The sequence below is a fragment of the Heterodontus francisci genome, chromosome 10 (genome assembly GCF_036365525.1).
Source record: "Heterodontus francisci isolate sHetFra1 chromosome 10, sHetFra1.hap1, whole genome shotgun sequence".
NCBI classification, from domain to species: domain Eukaryota; kingdom Metazoa; phylum Chordata; class Chondrichthyes; order Heterodontiformes; family Heterodontidae; genus Heterodontus; species Heterodontus francisci.
Genome location: NC_090380.1, coordinates 80,295,989 through 80,315,213, shown reverse-complemented (window position 1 = coordinate 80,315,213; position 19,225 = coordinate 80,295,989). Strand labels below are relative to the sequence as shown.

The 19,225-nt window shown below is 39.8% G+C and overlaps 1 protein-coding gene across 1 annotated transcript in view; it reads right to left on the bottom strand.

The window, feature by feature from the left end:
• The window catches only part of LOC137374566 (immunoglobulin-like domain-containing receptor 2), a 151,788-nt gene extending 139,699 nt beyond the window's left edge, over positions 1–12,089 (bottom strand). The window contains exon 1 of the mRNA XM_068040857.1: positions 11,948–12,089. Coding sequence (XP_067896958.1) covers positions 11,948–11,996 — 49 coding nt within the window. The 5' untranslated portion in view covers positions 11,997–12,089. The remainder of the gene's footprint in view (positions 1–11,947) is intronic.
• Between the last annotated feature and the right edge of the window lie 7,136 nt (positions 12,090–19,225).

The window sequence follows — 19,225 nt, the reverse complement described above, 5'->3', positions numbered from 1 at the left end:
AGCTGATCCAGTTAGGTACACAATTTGAGATTTCTTATGTTTCAGACAAGGCCTGCTGTTCAGTCGACGTTTTGTTTGTTCATTATATCATAACTATTCCATGCATCAATAATTCTTCACAATTGCAGTTCAATCAAAACTTAAAAGTAGACAAATGAGCTCAATGACCAAAGCTATAGAATTTGATCTGAAAACATCTATTTCAAATTTAGTGATAGGAAAACATGTAGTATATTCACTGCTGTCTAGAAAGTCAAATATGAAATTTGTTTTGCAGTGTTCACATTAATCTTTAAATAAAGGGTCAAGGATGTGAATGATGCTCATGGTGCTGTTATTGGTAAAAGGAGATACCGCTAGAGCACCCAAACCACTGTGTGGAACGTCCAGAAAGTGCTTTTTTCCACATTTTTCCCATTTTACATTTTTCTTTTCTTGCATCATGTCGGTTACCAGAAAATGTAACGACATTGCTTTCTTTTGTGGCAATCATCCTTTTTCAATAAGTCTCTCAGCAGGTTGGATGACAGGTGCAAATTCTATAACATATAGCTGTCGAGTTAGCAGTAAAGTAACCCCAAAAGGGTACAATTGAGCAATTAAGCTTCACCACAGCTTCACCAACTCTTCAATATTTCCAACTGTCAGATTTATGAATTCTTAAGTTATGTTGCTTACATTATGCTACATTAGGGTGACTGAGAATACAAATGAGGTAGAATCAATTTTCCTCGTCAGTTTTCAGGCATATATTTTTTTCTCCAAGTGACTTGGATGCTCTAAATTTTCTAGATGCTTACCAAGACAGACCGATAGGTTCTGGATTGTATTTTATTAGTTCTTATTTGCATTGTGAATAAACATTTCAGTTGGTTTCAAGGGATAAACAAGAGATCATTGTGAAATTAAAATGCATGAAGTGCTGCATTTATATGTAATCTGACCTAATTAGTTACAATTCATTAAGTGTAGCAAATGGTTTCAGCATACCGAAAGTCAGATTTTGGTTGGCATTTGGAGATGTGCAACTAAGATAGTTAAATATTTTTGTGATATAAACACAAGAAATGAGGAACTATTGAAAAAAGATTAACAAACTCATAATTTTCACTGAAACATTTCATTGTAACTCAATGGCAGCTTAAATAACAACTGTTAATGTCATTAAAAGGGAATTTTAACTTACAATTGGCTTAGTAATTTTTCTACAGATATATTGCAAGCATATGGATTATTACTAAAAGTTTTAAAGTTACTCAAATATGTTGATTTTTCAGTAATGTTATTAATACTACTGCTACAATCTTCAATGTCTGTAATGAAACAAATATGGAACTGATATAGCTGCATTGAAGAATTAATTTTTACATTGCATCACATCATAGACCAGACATGTGGATATTTGAAGGGATTTTCAGTTATCTGCTTGACTTTTTACAGTACATGCAACTAAGGGACATAGCACTCAAGTCTAGTATTGTTTTGAAAACTGCAGGGTGTTGAGCTGAGCAGTGAAACCATAATATTTACATGAAGCCATTCATGTTTTAGGGCGTTGTAGGAATTTAAACTGGGTTTTTGATTATTTTTCCACTTCAAGGCTTTCTAGCACTAATAGGAATTTGAATGGACAGCAATGTGGCATTGCAAATGAATACATTAGACTTTATAAAAATTAATTTCAGGATTGGGCATTTCTGGCAAGGTTGACATTTATTACCCATCCCTCCTTGCCTCAAGGTAGTGGTGTGCCTTCTTCACGAGCTGCAGTTTGATACAACCTCAGAGAAGAGCTAAGAGTCAACTACACTTTTATGGGAGTGAAGTCATATTTAATTCATACTGGGTAAGGATGGCAGGATTCCTTCCCTAAAAGGACATTAGGGAACCAGGTGGGTTTTTTTTTTAATGACGATCTGACAGCTTCACTTAAAAAAAAACTGAATTCAAATTCTCAAACTGTCCAAGGTTGGATTTGCTTTCACTTTCTCTGGATTGTTAGTCCAGTCTTCCGGAATACTGGTTCAGTACTATAACCATGATACTACCAGCACTGCCTCAGTCGCCTGTCTCAGGTGTATATTTACGTTGGGATTATTTAATTTTACTCCATCAGAATTGATAAAAATGAGGATCATGAATATACATGTGTATTTGAGGTTGCTTCCCCTGTATTCCATTAATAAATTAGGGATAATAGTGATCTGCATATAGAAGTTTAAGCTGGTCAATTTAAATTGATAGCTATCTTGGAGGGTGTGATTAACAACTTGACCTCTACCTTTGAGTGATAAGTAACCCAAGATCTTTCCGTATCTTTTTTATTTTGTATACATTGTGAAAAAACATGCATATTTCACAAAGCAAATAAAATGTTTTCTACACGGCTCACCATTCCCAGTTTTTACCCCACTGAAACAATCCACATGGGCACAAATGTCAATCAGTCGATCAATTCTAAGTCAGGAAACTGGACACATTTACTTGTTCCCTGATGAAGTAAAACTAAAGACCATTTAATCCAATTGAAAGAAACAAAGTCCTGTGGTTGGAGTAAAGAGTGGAGATATACCTAATAAAAGTATCTCTCAGATTAAGTCATTACAAAACACAATACAAAACTCTGTTTCTATACAGCCAATAATAATTTCTTTATCAATGTGAATACCAGCAATAGAACCCTCAATGATACTCTTTGATGAACAATGTGCAAGTACTGAGTAGATGGATGGGCTTACAGTTATTTCAAAACACAAGAATGGTCATTGTGGAGTAAGCCATCCCATATTGCTTGCAGTGTACAGCCAATATCAGTCACTTCTTGTGATTTTTTTTTGGACCAATACCAGAACCTTGGTCTAGGTGGGCTACATGGCTCCTCTACACTAATCCCAAAACCTTGATCCCAGAAGAACATTCCCTTCAGCAATGCAATAGTTTAACTTCCCACATCAGCCATCCATGTGTCCTCTCTCTGTGAAACTGATAAGCTAATCATAATTCAGAACTACTGACACCAAGTTAACATCATGACCCATGCAACAACACCCCCCCCCCCAGAAAACTGGCTGAAACTACTGAAAACTGTCTTTTAATTTAGAACTCTTATTGCAGCAGTGAAGAAGTAAGACTTCCATCCTGTTATTCTGGGTTTGATTTTAATCCAGGTCTTAGAGGCGAAAAAAAACAATGCTTTAAACCAACTGCATCACCCAGTATTTCCTTAGCCAGTATTTTTACATCACAGTTCAGTAGTCAACATTATGATGTGCAGCTGAGTATTTGTCACTTTTGTGGAGAAACAAAATGATGCAATCTCCCCAGATATATGGAGAACACCTAACTCCAGAGTATTATTCAACATTTGTAAACAATTGTGAAGATGTCACTACTGCAAAGATTTTGTTGATAATTGCTGTGAAGAGATTGGACCTTTATGAATATGGCACTGAGTTGTCGCAATTGTAAGCAAATGTTACTATGATTTGCTATCTTGAATGTAAAATGTTGTTTAAACATTATAGAGGTTTAGGCTGGCCACAATATATTTAGAAAAATGGCAGCTGAACTACATTTCCATTGTCTTGTAGTTCTAGCGGTTTATAACTGTTACTGTACTGACTATTTCTTCCCAATCTCTCCATGAGAGGACATTGTGCCTTTAAGGCCAACACAATAGTTCTTGTGTCTTTTATTGGGCAGAACTTGGTGAAGCAGAGTGGAATGTAGGACTGGAATGAATGTCTGTGTTCCTTTATATCTGAATTAATTAAAACATTATAAAACATGGAGCAGGGCCATTGCTATTATTACATAACTGGAAAATGTAAATTAGAGATTACTGATTTTGCCTTCCATAATTAGATAAGGCATCACTAGTTGGGCGAAATGCATTTTTTCCCAAAAAACCTACTGCATGTTTCCATGTTCAAATGTTCTTTTTATCTCTCCCTATAGTATACACCATTCCCTGAGAGAAGAAAAGTGCCTTTTCCCTAGGTTTTAGCCTAAGCATCACTTAAGTCAGTCAGTCATTAGGAGCAGTAAGGAACTAGTATGGGTTGACTTGCCCCAGAATTTTCTCTCCTTTCTCTTAAAACAAAAAAGGCGAGAATGGAAATTACAATGTGCAAAATGATTGTTCTGTGACTCAATGATACTCTCTATCACCAGGTCGCCATTTGAAACACTATACCTTGAAAAATTACATTTGGGAGTGTGGTGTTATAAAACCCTACCTTTAATGGTGTTAACAGTCTGTTTCTTCCTCATCATTCTAAATCAATATGAAAGGAACACTGTACAACTGCTCTCCATAGAACACACATTTGTGTAAAATTTAATTCTGAAATCTTCCCCTATATTTTAATCTATCACTGTCTTAGGGAAAATAAAAAAGTATGAGACTAAATATATCATGCTGTACAAATATTGATTAAAAATACTGATTAAAATAATTGGCAGATCCTGAAATCGGCATGATACAGAAATCAGAAAAATGTGAAATGAGAAGTAACAGGACATGCTTACACCGAACTGATATTGGTTAAAGTGCAGTACTTGAGGTACAATGCTGGAAAGTAGATCCGATGACAAAATGTTGCAGAAATATCTGTCCTTAAAACTCTGCATACAAATGTTATTTCACATTAAAAAAAAACTGGTATTTTGCCAGGAATCATTAATTCAGAAATACAAATTATTGCTGATCTACCATGTGTACTCAGTGGCTCACGAGTAGCCTTTTTAATTACCAATTAAAAATGAAAATAAACACAATACTGCCAAAAGCTCATCAAGTTTATCTGCTGAGTAGCTGGACAAGAAGTCCCTAAATTTTATCCCCAGTCTGTGCTGAATTAGTTGATATTAACCAGGCAGTGGTAAATTAGCATTGCAGCAAATTGGCTTTAGTGCCCCCAGATTAGTAAAGAGAGAATTTGATGAGAATTGCTTGCTTGCTGTGTGTGTAGATCTGGGTACAAATGAAGTAGAAGAGAAATCATTCCATATACAAATAGATCAGCATGGCTGTATTCAGCCATATCCTTACATTGTTTTATGATCATTTATATTCCAGTGAGGAGAATTTATATATAAATAAATCATGCACTTACATCAAGTGAAGAACGGATTGACTCAGCTTTAACGTCCCAATCACCAAATAGCCTTATGACACTCACCATCAAGGTGAATTAACTAAATACACATGAATTAACTATTAGTTGGGCACCAGAGTGTGCCCATCACCTGTTCAACTATACCCCAGGAATGAGTAGAGGCAAGGGGAGAAAATTGACAAGGAAAAAATTAATTTGCAGTGTAAAACTATAATGGAGTTTACAATAGCACATTGTTTTGCCAAGGGGTGAGTCTGTGCCATACTAATGGCCTGGCCCAACAAATTTGGTCACTATAAAGCCCAAAGTGAAATGCACTTCAGGTGTACTTCACCTGACCAAGACTTAGACAGTGGGGATGAGGCAGGAAAGTTTATCTCTAACTCCTTCTGGTTAAATCCCCAGTGAGGTCACCAGTACACAATGTTTCAATGCCAATAAAATGTGCAGGGAAAGGATTTTATAGTTAATCATATTTATTTTTAAATGCTTGCAGTACTAATACTGAAACTCCCACTCAAGGAGTGGGAGTGTTGTTTCTGGAAATTGCCTATGAGGTAGATCACTTTAGCAATAAAATAGCTTGAATCTACTGAACATTTTTGGCAGTTTTGAAATATAGATATAAACTTATTAGAACGATTACTTGAAGCAATCTAGAAGTGTTTGGGATTTCAAATTATATTTTCATTGTCAAGAATCAGTGCCTTGAATGTGACAACTGTTTGTATTGCTGAGAAACACTATGCACTATGAAAATGATAAGGGCATATCAGCTGTTAATGATGATTCAACTAAAGAGAAAAGACATCAAAGGACACTAAAGGAACAGTGAAACAGACTATTGGTCCATATTATGGACACAGATTAAAGTCGTACAACAATTTAATTCAGACTATTTCTGAATTTTCATCCCCCTCTCCTCCTCTGTATGCAGTTGCTTAGCATCAACATTTATAAATCTGTAATATATTAAAAGTTGATACTACAAAACTGTTTGTGGAGGAGTGGTGCACACTTACTGCGTCATATTTGCTTTTTATAGTAGTCCCCTGTCATAATCTTCCGATTCACTTTCAGCACTCGTAGTTCTACTAGTTTACTATACGACCATATGAATTAGGAGTGGAAGTAGGACATTCGACCCATCAAGCCTGCTTCGCCATTCAATAAGATCATGGCTGATCTGTTTCTGTCTCGAATTTCACACTCCCATCTACCCCTGATAATCTATGATTCCCTTCCCTAACAAGAATCTATATACCTCTGCCTTAAAAATATTCAGTGACCCCGCCTCCACCACCTTCTGAGGCAGAGAATTCCAAAGTCGCACACCCCTCAAAGAAAAAAATTTCTCCTCGTCTCTGACATACACAAGGGATCCCTAATTTTAAAACAGTGCCCCCTTGTTCTGGACTCACCCACAAGAAGAAACATCCTTTTCACATCCACCTTCTCAAGACCATTCAAGATCTTATATGCTTCAAATCAAGTTTAAGTAAAGAGTTATTGGTACCATTAGGATTTAAAGATTTTGAGGGAGTATGCGTGGTTACAGCCCTTGACTGGCTGGCTAGGGGTGTGTGACAACAATCTATTGTAAATGTTCCATTGGATTCTTCTTGCTCCACAAAAAGCCCATGCCCCCTACAGCAGTACAAGAGTGGCTATTGGTATTCTGATACATCGCACCTACACACTGCCACAAAAGAATATTTACAAATCTAGACGTAATGAAGTGATGGTAGAGTGAGTAAATGCATTGCTTGGTATGCATTGACTTATACAGATCTAGAAGGTTTCAGATTTAATCCCTGGTCTGTGCTTAGCCAGGCAGCAGGAGAAATGCTGGATCAGATTTTGCAGTCAGCAGTGAACAAACAAGATAAAAGAGAAATAAAAAGAGTGAAAGTTAAAAAATGTTTTAAAGATCTCCAACAATCATTAAAGTCTGAAGAAATGAGACTCCACACTTGTAAAAGTTAATTTTCAGTATCAGAGAGGTTGTTTGGCAATAATTAAGACTTATACAGTTAAAAATTTCCCTACACTGGAATGGCCAAGCCCTAACTTTTTCTGGCATGTTTAGTGTTGCATCTAACGCACAAGTACAGCAACTTCACGTCATTGCATGCACTTGAATGCTGAGTCTTGCAGCAAAGCTTCTGGAACAGCAAGACAACTCGGACAGCAACTGCCTGATTTCTGTGTTTAACTGCACATGCGCAGTTGCCAGAAGAAACTGCCCAATTTACACTTTAATAATGGTAAGCGCTAAATAGCCTCACCAGTGTTTTTACCGCAAAATGCAGACCACTATATTTGGCTTCAGTATCACTATGCTGGATGCGAGCAACATCCTTGTGAATCTCCTCTACACCCTCTCTAGTTTGATCACATCTTTCCTGTAATGCGGTGACCAGAACTATACACAGTACTCTAGGTGTGACCTAACTGGAGTTTTATACATTAAGGGTCACTGACCCGAAACGTTAACTCTGCTTCTCTTTCCACAGATGCTGCCAGACCTGCTGAGTGGTTCCAGCATTTCTTGTTTTTATTTCAGATTTCCAGCATCCGCAGTATTTTGCTTTTATTTTATACAATCTCACTGCTCTTATATTCCAAGCCTCAGCTACTAAAGGGAAGTATCCTACATGCCTTCTTAACCACCTTATCTATCTGTTCTGCTATCTTCAGGGATCTGTGGACATGTACTCCAAAGTCCCTCTGTATTTTTACACTTCTCAATATCCTACCATTTAATGTGTATTCCTTGCCTTATTTGCCCTCTCCAATACATTATCTCACAATTCCCCAGATTGAATTCCATTTGTCACTTTTCTGCTTGCCTGACCAGTCTTTGATATCTTCCTGCAATCTCCAACTTTCTTCCTATCAATTATTCAGCCAGTTTCAGTGTTATCTGCAAACTTATTAATTATGTCTCCTCTATTTAAGTTTAAGTTATTGATATATATACACTCCCTGAAAAGCAAGGAACCTAGTACTGAGCCCTGCAGAACCCCACTGGAAACAGCCTTCCAGTCACAAAAACATCCGTGAAACATTACCCTTTGCTTCCTGCCACTGAGAAAATTTTGGCTGAAGTGGCAATTTGGATCCAATGCGAAATGTGGGAAAAAATATTCAAAAACTCTTAAGACAATTAGTTCAAGGTTTGAAAATTTTCATATTTTAGTGAGAAGCTCGTGCATCTATTTTTATTTTCTGATTTCCTTTCCCCAACCACCTCCTCCCCTTTCCTGCTGTCCTGAAGTGACTGACTCAATGGGAGACAGCTCCACAAACACCAGGAGCTCTCTGGTATCTCATCCAAGTTCTCATCCTTAATGCGTGAACCTTGACAGTGAGAGTAAACAGACTATTCAATTAATGGGGCATCACAGCAATAAATCAAGCAGTTACCCTGAGTTCCTCGCATCCAGCATAGTAATACTGAAGCCAAATGGAGGAAAGATTGGATAGGCTGGGGTTGCTTTCTTTGAAATAGGGGAGACTAACGTGAGATTTAATTCTGATGTATAAAATTATGAGGGGCCTAAGATAGAGTGGATAAGAAGGATTTATTTCCCTTAGCAGAGAGGTCAATAACCAGGGGGCATAGATTTAACGTGATTGGTAGAAGGATTGGGGGGGGTGGTGGCAAAGTGAGATGAATTTTTTTCACCCACAGTGGCTCGGGATCTGGAACTGACTGCTTGAAAGGGTGGGAGAGGCAAAAATCCTCATTGCATTTAAAAGTACTTGGCTATGCACTTGACGTGCCGTAAACCACAAGGCTACAGACCAGGAGATGGAAAGTGGGATTAGGCTGGACAGCTCTTTTATAGCCAACAGACATGATGGGCTGAAATACCTCTTTCTGTGCCATAAATTTATGATTCTATGATTTCTAGAAAAGTTAGCTTTTTTTTTGAATCCCTTCAATCTTCCTCTTCTACTATTTTGCTGCAGTAGTTCCTTCAATAAATAGCAGCTCCCCCTCCCACCACCCCCCCCCCCCCCCCCTTCCATTCCTCACCCAAGGACCAACATTTCATGTGTGGGCTAGGTAGTGAGTGCCATTAAGCTGTTGACCATGGGTACTGGATCATTATAGTTAAGCTCCCTAATATTCTCACTTAAAAATCAATACAGAAAGGGATTACTGAACAGTAAAGAGAAGAGATATGTCAGAATTTGAACCTACAACAATGTGCTCCATTTTACCTTTGGTTCAACACATATTAACATGCACTGGACACAGGCCTTCACTTCTCAAAAACTAAAACTCAAACTTAAAATGGGAAAGGGGACATGAAAAATAAGCTGATGAAAATATTATTGATACTAAAATAGACAAACCATGGAGGACAATTCTGACCAATAATCCATTTGCATTAACCCAATGTAGCAAAATACTATATTACACTTAGGTGTGCAAGCTGTAATAGAACAAAAAAACTGATGTAGGGAGACATAAATTAAAAAAAGACATAAAAAAGGAAAGAGAATTAGAAACTTAGAATATCTAAAGTAACAATGAAAAAAACAAAGATACAGGTGCAAAAACACAAACATTCACAGAGGTACTAAAGTAAAAACCCAAAGAACAGTATACAAAACTACATGAGCAAAAAAAAAATGCAATGCATAATGTTTCTTTCTCCCTCACATAAAATGGCCAAAATCCTAAACATGCTTGTATAATACACATACTATTGGGCAAAATAAAATCAGTTATCCTGGAGGTTGCCAGTGAACTGGACCAGCCATATCAATATTTTGACCACAAAAGTAGTGCAGAGGATGGGTACTCTGCAACAAGTGGCTTATCTGCCAACTACTCAAAGCTTCTCCACCATCCACAAGGCACAATTCCGGAGCTTTTAAAAAAAAAGTGTGACCTGATGTTGTGCTATGTGCAGTCACATGTAATTATACATATAATATTGATAGCATTTGCTGGGTAGATCATTAAAATTGTAGTCTTTTACGTTGTGGAAAATGTTCAGTATCAGGAACAAACAAATAGGCCCCAACCACCTTGTTGGTTAATCTCACTCAGTCCGCCTGCCTCTTCTCGGTCACCTTATCCCTTAAATATTTCTGCCAGAAACACATCTAGATGCTTCTTCACAGCTTTGTACTATTAGCTTCTCAGAGTTATAACGACACAGGAGGCCATTCGACCCATCAACTCCATGCCACAAGTTCCGTGGCCTTTACTGATAACTTTTTGCACAGCTCTATTTTCTTTTGTGTGAGATGTTACCGGTTACCTCGGAATTTCCTTCCTGCTCCTAATTTTGAATTTTCTCACATGCTTTCCATTGTATTTGAACATATCTGAATAGTGAACAGTGCTCAAAATGGAATTCTAGCTTCCAACCTTTTTAAATTTTCAACCAATTTGCAAAGACTAAAACGGAACTTTGTTACTATAATACCCTTTTATTTAAAAGTCGTATCCCCAGCAGAAATAGAACCTACAGCAAGTTACAAAGTTTAGGAGATTTCAGTGTACATCTAATGTGCCATTTCCTTCACACCATGTTCTAAATTATGATTTTAAATTCCTATTTTCCATTACCAATATCTCAGGATAACCAATTTCACCACACTCTGTCCACATTTCCCTAATGTGTGCGTTTCACGATATTCACGATAGGCATATTCCTGTTGTGGTTGAATTGCTAAAAATTATTAGCATAATAATATGCACCATTAATGCTCTTGTCCAAACAGAGCACCATATTTTAATTCTCCATGTGTTGTGCATATTATTTATGTGCAGCATGAGCGAGTTAGAAGCAATAAAAATATTATTCTGTATAGTATATAAATGAAGACTCGTTTGAATTTACGACCATTTTAACAACCAGTTGCACTTGTGTCCATTCCTCCGGGAACTCCAGTAAAATACCAGTTGCAAAGTTCAACAATATTTAAATATTTTGATTTGAGACAATTAGGAGTGTTTGTGAAGCTTTAGTTGCAAATCCTTTGGAAACACTTTTTAAAAAGGTTCTGTTCTACCACAAAAATTGGAATTACCACAAAAGGTTTAAGAGAATGTACCAACTTGCTGGAATCTGGCTTTCAGCTCAGATACAAGCACATTAATTCCGAGGTACAATTCTCATTACTCAAGAGCAGTTACATTATTCAGAATTTGTGATCCAAACATATTTATTTGGGAAAATAGGGTTCATGTAATACAATGGTCGCAGCGCAAGTCTTTGCATGTATGATTCGGTACATCATGCGAGTCTTGAGAATGGCATGAGTCATGAACTGCGCTTTAGAAATAGCACATTGCGATGTCAAATCTTTTGTAGCTACTAATAGAAAAACCATCAGTGAAAATATCCAAGATTTTTTAATTTGGAACGAATGGTCTCATTTTTGTTGAAAATTGTAATGAACTACCAATTAGCGTATAATGCTGTTAAAAATAATTAGCATATATTAGAAATTCACTCGGTGTTGGTGCGTATAACGGTTTTGTTAATTCTCGCAAATGAATAACTTTGCTTTGGAGCATAGTGAACGAGTGTCTGCCTATATCGATTTTCAAATGAAATACTTGGACATGGTGGACCGTAGTAACAAGTAGAATGATTATTATTTAACATAGGCAGGCAGAGAGAGGATTAAAATACAAATTGTGAAACACCCCTAAAATAGGTGATCTAATATTTAAGGAATGGAAAGAACGATAAACTCGTTGTTAGACAGCCATGTTCATTCATCGATTTTTTTTGCGGGAGCTAGCGGTACCATCGCATTTACTACAAAGTTAAACGTAGTTTAACTCTTACCTGCCAGGCAAAGGATAGGCATCCACCATGAGAATCCAGAGACCCACATTTTCAGCGCCTTTTACATCCCAAATATTTTGTTAGAACTTCATATAATTTAATCCCCGATTATGAATTAAATTCCGATTTCCCATTGTAATCTCTCTCTCTGTGAAACTGACAGACACAAAAGTATCAAGCCAGGCTTTAACTGGCACCTGTTACTCATCTACCGTGGCGAGGGGTGGGTAATTGCATGAACCTTAATACAAACAGACGTGTAGAGCGGAACGTGGCCCTGATCATTCAAATAAAGACATGTCAATCGTCTAACTTTTCATTAATTCACATATCGGCTTGAAACAAAATGGAAAAGAGACAATAATTACATGTAAAATATCGTCGATCCCCCTCTCTGACGATGGACTATTCTAATCACATGGCTTCATTGATGCTGCTTTAGGTTCTGCTGTAGCTGACATTGACAGCGTTACAAACATGTTGCAATATATGTAACTGATAAACTACTGCCTTATTTTATTCATTGGTAATTTTCCTATTTTTATTACTGAATTTCCTACCGCCTTCGCTTCTTATGTATTTTATGTGGGTCTATATATTTTTTAAAAATCTGAATTCTTATTAAAATGTACAAAACACAGAAATTTTCGACTGTATAAAACGCTATTTAGTTGCAATGAAACGGTGTATATTAATATATAAAGCCACTTTGCCCGACGTTAATGAATTTAGTTAAGAATGCCCGCTACAGTTTTCCCAGCATGCAATCAGGACAGTTTACAAACTGTATTAAATTAAAAATTATAATGCTTGTTTCGTTTTGTGATGTATCTGTACACACATCGTACAGGGTTACTCAATTTTACTGCTGCAGTGCAATTAACTTGCGGTATTCAGACACTTATCATCCAGCAGCACGGCCGGAATTCATAACCTTGTCAGGAAAATGGAGAAATAATCCTGATTCTAAATGTTACATGCCAACCTACGGGGCTCCAGAACAACAGAAGCCGAATACAAATTAGGAGGTCATTCCGCCTACTTTAGCTCATCCATTCAGCCAAAAAACATTACAATTCACCCTAGCCCTCTTCTGTCATCCAGCTGGATCTTGAATCAACCTAAGAGTTTTGCCTCCATTACCCTTCTGCGTGTTGATTGTTTTTGGTGTAACCATGTTCTTCCCATTACCAGTTGTGACTTGACTTTTTACCACTTTTAGCCAGTAGTGCCATCAAGCAAAGCCTACTGACCAACAACCTGTTGACCAACATTCAGATCTGAAACACTACTGGGCTCCAGACCACATTACAGCCTTGATCCAGATCTGTACGCAAGATCTGAATGCCAGCGGAGTGGTGCGAATAGCTGCCATTGACCAAGCATGACACAAGACAACCCTTGCAACATTGAGGTCAAATAACGGTCAAAGGAAACACCCTCTAATGGCTGGAATCGTACCTGACACAAGTGAAGATGGTCATGGTTGATGGAGGTCAATCTCTGCAGCCTGGGAAGTTCCTTCTTCGGTCAGCTATCTTCAGCTGCTTCATACATGACATTCCCCGCATCATAAGATAGGAATTTAGTTGTGTACTGTAGGTTCTACAGCATTTAACTCAATTCACAATTCCTCCAATATTGAAAAGACTCATTCCAAAAGGGACTTTTTGACAACATCCAGGATTGGGTTGACAAGAGGCAGATAACATTTATTTAGAGATACAGCACTGAAACAGGCCCTTCGGCCCACCGAGTCTGTGCCGACCAAGAACCACCCATTTATACTAACCCTACAGTAATCCCATATTCCCTACCAACTACCTACACTAGGGGCAATTTACAATGGCCAAGTTACCTATCACCTGCAAGTCTTTGGTGGTGGGAGGAAACCGGAGCACCCGGAGAAAACCCACGCGGTCACGGGGAGAACTTGCAAACTCCACACAGGCAGTACCCAGAATTGAACCCGGGTCCCTGGAGCTGTGAGGCTGTGGTGCTAACCACTGCGCCACTGTGCCAAATGAGTGGCTGGTAATAACCATCTTCAATAACATGATGCCCAATACCTCCCCCTGACCTTCAGCAGCATCATTATTACTGACTCCTTCACCATTCACCTTTTGGGAGTTCCCATTGATCAGAAGATTAACTGGACTAGCTGTAGCAACACTATGCTACCAAAGAAGGATGGAGGCTGGGTACTCTATGACATGTTACTCACCTCATGACCCCTCAAAACCTCTCCACCATCTACAAGTTTTAAATTGGGAGTATAATGGAATACTTAGCATGAGCTTTGATAGGTTCAACTGTAACAACAAGCAAGAAGCTTGACACCATCCAGGACAGAGTGTTTTGCTTGATTGACGCCCCGACAAATATTAATATTCATCCCTTCCATCACCAACACCAACCTTCAGCTGCAGTGTGTACTGTCTACAGAGTGTTCTGCAGCAAACCAGCAGGGTTTCTTTGACATCACCTCCCTTGCCTGCAATCTCTACCACCAAGAATGACACAGCAGCTGTGTCATCAGAATACCTTCCATTTCCTAATTCACCTCCAAATCATACACCGTACTCTGGATATATATTACAATTCTTTCATCATCGATGGATCATTATTCTGGTATTGCCTACCATTTGCGAGCACTATCATCACAAGGGCTGCAATGGTTCAAGAAGGAGGTCAACAAATACCTTCTCTGGGCAACCAAGGATGGATAATAAATGTGGTCTTGGCAGTGTCACCCACATCCCAGGAACAAATAAAAAAAGAAAATGCAACCTGTTAAGCGCTGAGTCCACTGTCACCCCCTGATCTTTATTATTTTCATCCTTATTGAATTTTCTACCATCCAAAGTTTACATACGGCACCCATGTCACCTCTAATGTGCAGTATGTTACAGCTGTCCATATTAAGTATCACCTGCCACTGAATTGTCCATTTACAAATTTAATGTAGCTTATTTTAGAGTACGCTTCCTCATCTAGGCCATCCTCTTAATTTAATATCTTTCTTAAATTGCATTCAATTTCTGAATTAATCATAAATATAGATTGGAAACATTAAGTGTTCCTGCAACCATTGCTGAGGCACTCCACTCAGCACGTCCCACCATCCTTTTCCCTAACACATATTCACTGCTTTCTTTACTTCAAAAAACTTCTCATCTATATTCACTTTGAACTCCTATTACTTTCAACTTTTGTAACAGCCTTTCCTGAGGAAGTTTATTAAAAGATTCTGGGTTATGTCATGTTGTCTTGTTATTTCTTCAAATAATTAAAGGAAGTCAGTCAGGCACAAACACTTCTAAAACCATTTTTTGCTATTCATTCCACTATTATTGTATGATAATCCTCACATTTCTCATGAAAAAACTGACAGGTTGTAGTTGCCTTGAGTAGATTTATTGTCTTTTTTAACTGATTGTGTACAGTTTTAGCCAGTTTCCAATCCACTACAGCTCCCCTGCATTGTGGTATCCTCATGATGACTGCCAGTGCATCATGAATCTCATTCCCTGTTGCTCTTAGTACCTTGTGATAACTATCACTTATCAAGAATTTATTTATTTTAATGTCTTTTAATCTGTCTAGAATCTTCATGGTTCTGGTACGCAAGCCCTTAAACCCTTTTAGATTGTCCCTGTTCATAGAAGGAATATTACTTAAAGGGTGAATTTTCTTAGTGCTTCTCCTCCTTAAACTAGGGGTAGAATCTTATGAGTGCCGCGGTGTTCCTGACACAGGACAGCAAGTTGTCATAACTTCTGCTCCCACCACAAATCCTGTTTCCCATGCAATTTTGTATTTAAATTAGCCATGTGGCAATGGGCGTGGGGAACATGTGAGATCATGCAGTGGGGGCAGCTTTTCATAGGTGGAACCCGCCTTCATTGCCCAAAGCACCATGATCGCGACAGATATAAAACATTCTGTGCTTGCAGCTGCAAGGAGCAGTAGCCTTCCTTTCATGTAAGTATCTTCAGAATAACTTAGTTGAAGCTTTCACTTAAATCAAAATGTTTTTGCCTCCCTTATTTTGTGAAACTCACCACCTTCATATCATTTATTTTCCCTACAGCCAAAGTGAATGACATGGCAGCCAGCAGGCAGCGTCCTGCTCCACTGTTCAGTGATGCCTCCCTGCAGGTTCACCTCCAAGCTATCAGGGAAAAGCAGGAGGTCCACTTCCCTGCAGATGGAGTCAGAAGACCCTCCCATCTTACCAAGGCGGCCTGGATGGAGGTAGCGGAGGAATCCCGAACCGAGGGGTAACTCATAGAACATGGTTACAGTGCCGCAAGCACATCAATGGCTTGCTCAGATCAGCGAGCGTAAGTGGTCCTGGCAAAGCTGCTCCATTGATTTCTTCCATGGCTAGGGGTCTTTAAGGCAGAGGGTACACAACAAATGCTGTTGAATGCATGAAGAGCCTTGTTGCCATCTGCTAAATGATGAAGATTGGCATTGTTTATGCGATTGGATGTGTCGTGCAAAAGCCAATGCAGAATGAGTGATGTTGATGCATGTATACAATAATTGTGATGCATCATTTGCCATGTCAGTAAACTTACACTGTCTGTTGCAGGAGAAACAAAGCCACAACCAACATGAGCATGCGAAGACAGGAAGAGGGGTCCCTGACATCAGGCTGCTGAGGAGGAGGCTTCTGAGATCACGAGAGAGGAGAGAGGCAGGACGAGTGGAGATGGCGAAGCAGGAGCCACAAGGAGTAAGGATGAAATGGCATCTCTGCTCTTGCAGCCATATGTGGAAACTGAAGGAAATTGTGTGAACTCATGTGAATCAGATGCTTAAAGTGCCTCTATTTGTGTCTCTACTGTAGGTGGCCACACACGAGTAACAGGACGCCACATGGCCCAGGAATCCTCCTCTGTGGAGGAAGAAGAAGCCAATGCCCCAGAGGGTGCACCGTCACCTTCCTCTTCATCTACCTCCACCAGTGCAGGTACATCCACACGATCCGCAGGGGGGGTTTAAGATTAGAATCTGGGTCACAAACTGGTGTGCATGACACAGACACATCCCAGCAGCGGAGGGCGACTGTGCTAGCTGAGTCCCCTGAAAATCAGAGGACTGCTGGGGACCAGGCCCCTGCTCAGCTCCATGCTCATGATGATCCTCTGTTTGTCGTAACTAGAAGTCTGCTGGATGTGCAACAAAGCCATGTGGAAAATATGTCAGAGATGCCTGAGGTCATGTGTGGCTTAGCACTTGCCATGGAGGAGTCCATGCAAGCCATGACATCTGCCATGTCCCAGGCACTTGAGCTTATGGCTTCCTCAGTAGAGAGTTTGGTGAGCTCCGTGTCGAGTCTGGTTGAGCACTCGAGCCATATGCAATCTGACCTGCACTCCATCGCTGTTACCGTGGGTCCATGCAGCAGAGTCTAAGTGAGAAGGGACCGAGGAACCTGGACCTCCTTCCAGGTGCTCCTTCCCCTCAGGCCGGTGCCATCGTGCACACACATGGAGGAGGAGTGCTACCAGTTGCCCCGGGGCCTTCCTCTCAGGACACCCCCAGGGATAGCAGCGTCTTGTCCTCTCCCCCGACATTGATACTCTTACCTCCAGCAGGTGAGCACATGGGGGATACTCAAGCATCATTGCTGCAGACCCCCAGTAGGATGGAGCCATCAAGGCCCCGTTCCTCCAGGGCACCCTGTCACGGTCATCCACAGCAACGGGGCATCGCATTGAGCAGACGAACACCACCTCAGCTGCTAATGTTGGGGTAGCACCTAGACATAGTGGCAGGAAAAGAAAACTGAAACAGTTTTGAGCACGAAGGTGGCATGGGTGCTGTAGAAATGTTCATGAATGAAAAGAAAACATTTTTATTTCTTGCAAAATTTGATCCACTCTTGGTAATGTTTTGCTTGGCTACAGATGGATACAAAAAAGCTTTTTGGAGGCCTACTGTAGGAGCGCAATGATGTTTGCAAAGCATCTCAGGAAATGTCCAGTGTCCATATCTCATTGGAATTTTAGCCTTCACACCTTCAATCTTCAATAATAGCTGCTTTCCTATTGATGATTAATAACCTTTTCCTCTACTGTTGTGCTTTACTTTTGTTTTCAACGGTCATAACTTAACGCTGCTTGAAGTGGTGTATAGTCGCATTCTTTGTAGCCCATGAATGATTTCAAATGTCAATCACGTGAAAGTGCAACATTTAAGAAGTATTTAGATAAGCACTTGAAACATCATAGCATACAAGGCTACGGGCCAAGTGCTGGAAAATGGGATTAGAATAGTTCGGTGCTTGATGGCCGGCACAGACATGGCGGGCCGAAGGGCCTGTTTCTGTGCTGTATAACTCTATGATTCTATGCTACGTTAAGATTGCAGGGATAAATAAGACCCCATGCAAAAGTGAATTTCTGTGAAGAAATGTTATGTTTCTGCTCCCAACGTTCCTTGATGATGTGGCTTATTGTTGGCTGAAACGTACATAAATTAGGTTCTCCCTGATGTCCCTTGTATGTCTCTCATATCGATGAAGACATCCTCCTCCTCAACCTCTTTATAGTCATCCTCATATGAGGAGGACTGGTGTTCCTCCTGCCCCTCTGTCTGCAGAATGTTGCCGCGTTTAATTGCAAGGTTGTGCAAGGCACAGCAGACAACGATTATTCGTGACACCCTCTGTGGTGTGTACTGAAGAGCCCCTCCAGACTAGTCAAGGCAATGGAGTCACATTTTCAGCATGCTAATGGTGTGTTCAATGATGGATCTGGTGTATGCATGAGCGACATTGTTCCTCTCTCCAGCAGCACTTTGGGGATGACGTACTGGTGTCATCAACCATGTACAAAGTGGGTAATCCTCGTCACCCAGTATCCAGCCGTCCACTTCGGCTGGTTTCTCGAAAACTGCTGGCAGCTTGGAGTTCCTCATAATGTAGGAGTCATGACAGCTCCCTGGGAAACATGCGCAAACATGTATGATTCTTCTCCTGTGGTCACAAACCAGTTGAAGGTTTAAAGAGTGGAAGCCATTGTGATTAACCAAGATAGCAGGCTGGTCCCAGGGAGCTCTAATGGTCATATGAGTACAGTCAATCACCCCTTGCACTCTAGGGAAGCAGGCGATGGTGCTGAAGGCCATAGACCTTGCTGCCCAGCGGTCCTCGTCTACATGGAAGTAGATGAAATCATTGGCACATCGCAAAAGAGCATTGGTCACCTCTTTGATGCACCTGTGGGTCGCAGACTGCGACATGCCACATATGTCGCCCATTGA